Source organism: Pinus tabuliformis, chromosome Q (genome assembly GCF_031772625.1).
Source record: "Pinus tabuliformis cultivar Carrire ecotype Pingquan chromosome Q, CPIR1, whole genome shotgun sequence".
In the NCBI taxonomy this organism is placed as follows: domain Eukaryota; kingdom Viridiplantae; phylum Streptophyta; class Pinopsida; order Pinales; family Pinaceae; genus Pinus; species Pinus tabuliformis.
This window is the reverse complement of record NC_142296.1, coordinates 1,097,651,298-1,097,658,544: the sequence shown is the minus strand read 5'-3', so window position 1 is coordinate 1,097,658,544 and position 7,247 is coordinate 1,097,651,298. Positions and strand designations below refer to the sequence as shown.

The 7,247-nt window shown below is 37.1% G+C and overlaps 1 protein-coding gene across 1 annotated transcript; it reads right to left on the bottom strand.

Moving 5' to 3' along the window:
- Positions 1-632: 632 nt before the first annotated feature.
- Positions 633-3,428, bottom strand: LOC149223331 (putative N-acetyltransferase HLS1). The gene is made up of 3 exons (XM_089383268.1): positions 2,469-3,428; positions 1,913-2,082; positions 633-1,606 (listed from the first exon to the last, which is right to left on the bottom strand). The coding sequence occupies exons 1-3, from the start codon at positions 2,661-2,663 to the stop codon at positions 763-765; spliced, it is 1,209 nt and encodes a 402-aa protein (XP_089239394.1). The 5' UTR covers positions 2,664-3,428; the 3' UTR covers positions 633-762.
- Positions 3,429-7,247: the final 3,819 nt, after the last annotated feature.

Below are 7,247 nucleotides of genomic sequence, written 5' to 3'. Positions count from 1 at the left end.
ATATGATGAAAAGTGTTGAAAATAAGAGTTATTTTTAAGAGACTTAAAGCTCAGTGGACAAAGTGTAATATAATTCATTTTAATAAATAAGTGTAATATAATTAATTTTAATAAATAAGGTTGAAATATGAGAGAAAGCTTTGAAAATAAGAGTTACGTTTAAGAGAATTAAACTCTTTCAAAGTATCTTAAAGAAGTTCAATGTCAACATATCCTAGTAATAATATTTAGATACACAATTTTCCATCTAACATTAAAGCTAACCGACAATATACCCAATTTCAACTTATCGCGAAAAAAAATTAATAGTCATATTTATTTTTTCATCATGTCTACTTTGCAACTATTGAGTTTAACCCGTACGATTAAATTTCGAAACGAAACTGCCATTGCCAAATCTTGGCCGTTTTGGACTCTTATTACCGCCGGTTTATTTCGCAAAAAATGTTTTGGACTGTTATTACCGCCGGTTTATTTCGCAAAAAATAAAACATAAATTTTGATAGAGAAAAAAAAAATGTATAAAATTGGAACTGGGTTTAAAATTTAAATTACGGGAAATTTAAATGATCGTTAGAGAGTTGGGAAAAAAATAAAACATAAATTTTAATAGAGAGAAAATAAAAAATGTGTAAAATTAAAACTTGGTTTAATTACGGGAAATTTAAATGATCGTTAGACAGTTACAACGACGGACACCCTCTTCTTCCTCCTGCTCGATGACAGGGAAGAAGAAGAGCGCGAGCGCGAGCGCTTTCTTGATCAGAAATCTCTGGGATCAACAAAAAGAGTAAGCCCCGGGGCCGATTTAGTCCATTCGCCATCGCCAGCGTTGTGATCTGTGAGCTTCTTTATGCACCACAAGTCTTCAGGGCAGGAGAAGCAGGCCCAGTGAGGAATGCTAGACCTCAGAGGGTCACAACTGCCCACTTCCGTGGCAACCAGTCTGCATCCTTTCTCACTGGCCAAATTGTGTGCAAACTGGCAGAGGTCCTTCATTAGCTTATGCGCTTTGGGTCCCTCTGCGTGCAGTCCATAGAGAAAATGCAGGCCAAAGGGATGAAATACGTCTGGAATTGAGGGGATCTTGAGCCAAGGAAAAGCTCTGTCCAAGAAGCGAGTTGTGGCAGCGTACATGCATTTAATTATTGATATTCCCTTCACTTCCAGCTTGAACACATCGCTACTGTTCCAGACGCTTAGAGCAGCCCAAGAACCAGGGAGTACAGACCTTCCTCCGTCTTTGGGCCATTCTTCCCCTTGAGGAAAGGCGACCCAAGTGCCCAGGGACAGACGGTTTTTTAGGATGACATCGATATCTTGGGGAAAGAATTCTCTGGTTCCCAGATAGGTTCTATACAGAGCCTCTGCTTGAGCTACGTCCAGCTTCTGGATTTTGACACCGGAACGAATGCGCTTGGAGTGCGCATGAACCGGTTGAACCAGTATGGCCGGTGTTCGAAACTTAATATAATTGCATTTCTCACAGAAAAGCTTTATGCACGGCTCGTTGTCTTTCTCAGTGGCCATATAAGCATACTCGGCTCCATTCTCCTTGAACCAACGTTCGAGTCTCACTACTAGCTTCAGACCAATTCCCATCCGTCTGCACAATTCAAGAACCAAAGAAAATCCATTAAAGATCGTCCTCAAAACCCAAAGATAAGAAAAATCCATTAAAGATCGTCGCAAATCCCAAAGATAAGAAAAATCCATTAAAGATCGTCTCCAAAACCCAAAGATAAGAAAAAACGATTAAAGATCGTCTGCAAAACTCAAAGAAAAGACACGAAAGATCGTCTCCCAGCAAGAAAAGTTGAAGAAAAGCATCTGTTGCCGGAAGAATTAAAGAAAATCATCTGTCGCCAGAAGAATTAAAGAAGAGCATCTGTTGCACAGCTCTAATCCATACCTGTGGCTCGGTGATACGCGGAGGCCAAGAATGTAAGCCATCCTGGTGTAAACTGGAACTGGACTGGCAACATTATTGCCCTCCAAAGATTTGTTATTCCCGCATGCAACTGTCTTGATGCAACCTCGGATGAGCCCCACGATTTCTCTTTCAGGTCCGAACTCAGCAACCTGCCACCATTAAGAACGCACAGAAACAAGCAAAGCCGTTAATCAGTGCAGAAAGTTTGAAACCGCTACCGCTCGTTTTTCCGTTTTAGAAATGCTATTTTTCTATATACACATGTTGGATGTCTGTCCACTGTCAAAGACCCGCCAGCTAGAACAAAAATCAGAGTCTAGTAGCCCAATCATCGAAATATAGGCCAACCTGAATATGTTACAGCAAGCAAGCAGTTGATAAATTGGGCAAGAGGACAAAGAAACGTTGCAGGAAATGGCATCAGCATTACAAGGCCCGCATAATAGCCTTTCCGTTAAAGCAAAGTTGATCCAGGCAAGCAAATGAAAAAGAATGCAACTCTGGGAACATAATATCCAGACAAAAGATAACGTACCAACATCGCATAAGCTGGGCAGTGACGGACCCTACAGATCGGGTCGCCCATGAGGTCTGTAAATAGCGAGACTTTCCCACTCGGCCCTACCTCGCACCTCCTCTCCAGCCTTTCCACTTGCTCAACATCCCTCAGCCCATCAAATTCTCTTACATTCACGCCGTAACTTTCACGAACCAGCGCCATTTTCTTCATCACAACCCAAACAAATCCGGCCCGAGATCGAATCCCAGAGCAACCAAATATAAACAAAGACTCAAAGTCTCAAACAACAAACAAAACCCTCTCTCTCACTCTTTCTATATTTCTTTCTCCCCCTCACTACCGCCAATGTCGACGCGCCATGCCACTGAGTTGAACACGTATTTATAGTTCAATTTGCATCAGTGATTTGATAAGAGCCTGGGAGTAAAGACTTGGTTTCTGAAGGTGCAAACAAGTACAGTGGCTCCAACTTTATTTCTCCCGTGTCTCCTGCAGTACCTGGCTGGCTGGCTGGCCACTCATTTTTAATTTATAATATTATTTTCATCTTTTTGCTCTGTTGCAGTCCTAGTCCTTGGTCCCCATCCTCGCCTGCGATTCACTCCCCTTCCGCCTCCAACCTCCCGCCTCGGCCTCCTCTTACTCACGTGTGAACGGCTCGCGGAGTTTATCACGCCTCCTTAAAGCAGTCGATTAATTTAAACTGTAAATCCGTAATGCAAAAGGCGTCCATCCACGGTCCAACTATTCCAAACGGATCACCAGTCTGGGTGGAGCTGAGCTGCCTTTCTTTATCTATCTGTCTCTCTGTGATCTATCTAGGGACGTGCCGTCAATCCATCATTGTACTGCCTCGCCCATGAACGCAGCACCTTCAAAACGCTCACACTTATAATTATAACGAGCTGAAGAGTGGCGGCTATGGCTGCGCAGTCCTGGAGTGGCTGTCTGTGTTGTGTTTATCGTCCATCTCGCTTTTGCTTTTGCTCCAAATATTCTAATTAAATTAGTCATAATAATAGAGGCGTGCTAGTTGGTAATAATACTCACTGGTGGCCAATTAGCAGATAGTTAATTACGTTTAGCGGGGCGTGCATGATTTAGTGACCATGATGATGGTGATGGCTGCTATGTCCATCCTTAGACGTTATGGAGAACATCCGCCGGCCATGCTAAATAGAACAAAATCACCCCACCCCCACCAACGGCACATTCTTTACTTCACTAGCGACCTGGGGTTTAGGGTTTTGCCCAATGTTTATTTTCATGTTATATACTCATAGTTCCGTAGTTAACCCCATGGTCCCATGGGGAAGGCATTCACTCGTATGAGATTGGTATTGATTGCTCTGCCCACTGGGGAGAAGAATTTCAACGATTGACATGACAAAACCCCTCAAGCCATCTCTCCCCGCTAAGAGGAACGAAGTCCACGTCAGGCGAACAATCATGGCAAATGCAATAATCCAAGTGTCACCTTTCAAATTTATTTCCTTATCAAGTAGGGGCTAACTCTACAAGTGTATTTTTTAATGTGGGATTCATAAAATATTATGTTTTCACTTATTTCGATATATATATATATATATTTTCATAAACTATATGCAATAATCCAAGTGTCAATTTTCAAATTTATTTCCCTATCAAGTAGGGGCTCACTATATAAGTGAATATTTTTCATGTGGGATTAATAAAATACTATGTTTTCATTCACTTCGACGGTGTATACATATTTCCATAAACTATATAATGCTATAATCCATGTGTCAATTTTCAAATTTATTTCCCTATCAAGTAGGGGCTCACTCTATAAGTGAATATTTTTCATGTGGCATTGATAAAATACTCTGTTTTCACTCACTTTGGTGTATACATATTTCCATAAACTATATAATGCTATAATCCATGTGTCAATCTTCAAATTTATTTCCCTATCAAGTAGGGGCTCACTCTATAAGTGAATATTTTTCATGTGGGATTGATAAAATACTATTATGTTTCCACTCACTTTGGTGTATACATATTCCCATAAACTATATAATGCAATAATCCAAGCGCCAATTTTCAAATCTATTTCCCTATCAAGTAGGGGCTCACTACATAAGTGAATATTTTTCATGTGGGATTGATAAAATACTATGTTTTCACTCACTTTGAGGGTGCACACATATTTCCATAAACTATATAATGCGATAATCCATGTGTCAATTTTCAAATTTATTTCCCTATCAAGTAGGAGCTCACTACATAAGCGAATATTTTTCATGTGGGATTGATAAAAGACTATGTTTTCACTCACTTCGGTGTATACATATTCCCATAAACTATATAATGAAATAAGTGTATACATATTCCCATAAACTATATAATGAAATAATCCGAGTGTCAATTTTCAAAAAAAATTTCCCTATCAAGTAGGGGGCTCACTACATAGGTGAATATTTTTCATGTGGGATTGATAAAATACTGTGTTTTTACTCACTTCTAGAGTGTATACATACTCTTATAAACTATATAATGCAATAATCCAAGTGTTATTTTTCAAATTTATTTCCCTATCAAGTAGGGGCTCACTACATAGGCGAATATTTTTCATGTCGGATTGATAAAATACTATGTTTTCACTCATTTTTAGGGTGTATATATATTCCTATAAATTATATAATGTTTAAATATGTTATGTTTTTAAAGGTTTTTGGTCTAAAATTTTTTGGCCAAATCTTAATTTTGGTTGATTAAAATAGATTTTTGACTACATATATAGATTTGGTATCTTGAAAAATCTATTGCACACTCGGATTGTGGAGATTTTACAACTCAAACTTGTGGTTCCAAGAAATCCGTACTAGATTCTCGATAAAATAGATTGGAAACTATGCCCAAAAACCCTCCAAAACCTAGCAAATGCAATAATCCAAGTGCCATCTTTCAAATTTCTTCCCTTATCAAGTAGGAAATATGCCCAAAAACCCTCCAAAACCTAGCAAATGCAATATTCCAAGTGACATCTTTCAAATTTCTTCCCTTATCAAGTAGGGGCTCACTACAGAGGTCAATATTCTTCATGGGGGATTGATATAATACTATGCTTTCACTCATTTCTAGGGTGTATACATATTTCCATAAACTACATTATATAGTTTGGTGTTGTCTAAACATGTTATGTTTTGAAGATTTTGGTTGGAATTTTGTGAAATATTTTTTGGCCAAATCTTAATTTTTGTTGTTTAAAATAGGTTTTTGACTACATATATAGATTTAGCACCTTGAAAAACCTATTTTACAACTCAAATTTCTGCTTCCAAGAAATCCCTACCAGATTATGGACAAATTAGACTAAAAAATATGCCCCAAAACCCTTCAAAACATAGCAAATGCAACAATCTAAGTGACATCTTTCAAATTTCTTTCCCTATGAAGTAGGGATCTCACTATAGAGGTGAATACTTTTCATGCAAGATTGATAGAATATTATGTTTTCACTCATTTCTAAGGTGTATACATATTTCCATAAACTACATTATATAGTTTGACATTGTCTAAACATATTATGTTTTGAAGTTTTTTGTCAAAATCCTGTGAATTTTTTTTACCAAATGTTAAATTTCATTGTTTAAAATAAGTTTTTGACTGCGTATATAGATTCAGTGTCTTGAAAAACTTTAGCAAAATTCAGAACCTTGAAAAACTTTAGCAACTCGATTCCAAAAAAATCTAGACTAAAAACTAATTACACTGAAAATGTACTCAAATACCTTCCAAAACCTAAAATAAATAGATTCTAACCTACAATTTTTGTTTTGTAACTCAGATTTATATTTTTTGTTTTGTAACTCAATTATTGTATAAAGGAATAATTAATTCCCACACATGTTTTGCTCCTAAGTGTACACGTGTGCCTAACCGTTGGGTCCATATGCTTTCCAATAAGTATGCCTTATCGCCCATTTCCATTGAACGTGTAATAATCAACCAATATTAAAGGCAATTAAAAAATAATCAACAAAAATTAAAGCACTAACGCAAGTGACCATTATTACCTAGAAAGAGATTGTGGCACGGCATAAATATCTCGACAAAAAAGTGTGATTGGGATAGTTTAAGTGCTAAAGTCAATACCCAATTTGTTTAATACAATGGAAAAATGACATACAATGATGAATAATGCAAGTACAAAAGAAATGTCTACAACTTTGTCTCTTCTCTTAATACAGTTTTTTCACACCAAATGATATGAATAATCTGTGGATAAATAAAGAGGTTTCACATTCTTGAGGTCCTTGTTTGTCATTATTTTCATCTTGTCATGTGTCATGCATTCTTGAATTGAATTTCAATTTAAGCTTTTATTCTCTCAATCACACCATTAATTATTAGATACTTCGAGATTGATGTTTTTCCCCTCCAAAATGTATACTACTTTTATTATTTCCTCCACCAAAATAATTTACCTTTTTTCTCTTTTTAGTCCTATTTTCTCTAGAAACTCGATGATTAAAGGGTAATTAAATAGATAAGATTGAGTTTAAGCAGATATAGATTCTCGAGAAAATATAAGCTTTTCTCTTTCCTCGCTTTTTGTTTGGATTTTTTGATGAGGTGGAGGAGGAACAAAAAGACATGAAGATTCTATGCTAATAGTAAGGTGGCCCCTCACCCCAGATATAAGTTTAACATCGAAAAAGAAGTATGCGAAAGGAAGGCGAGCTGAAGATTCTATGCTCACACTTGCATAGCGAAAGTAGTCAACAATAATAAAACAACTTCATGTCAATATCCATTTGTTTAAGCTTA

Coding starts and splice junctions, on each gene's coding strand:
- LOC149223331 (XM_089383268.1), bottom strand. CDS start 2,663: ATGAAGAAAATGGCGCTGGTTCGTGAAAGTTACGGCGTGAATGTAAGA. Junction 2,083..2,468: donor GCCCAGCTTATGCGATGTTG/GTACGTTATCTT, acceptor TAATGGTGGCAG/GTTGCTGAGTTCGGACCTGA. Junction 1,607..1,912: donor CGCGTATCACCGAGCCACAG/GTATGGATTAGA, acceptor TGAATTGTGCAG/ACGGATGGGAATTGGTCTGA.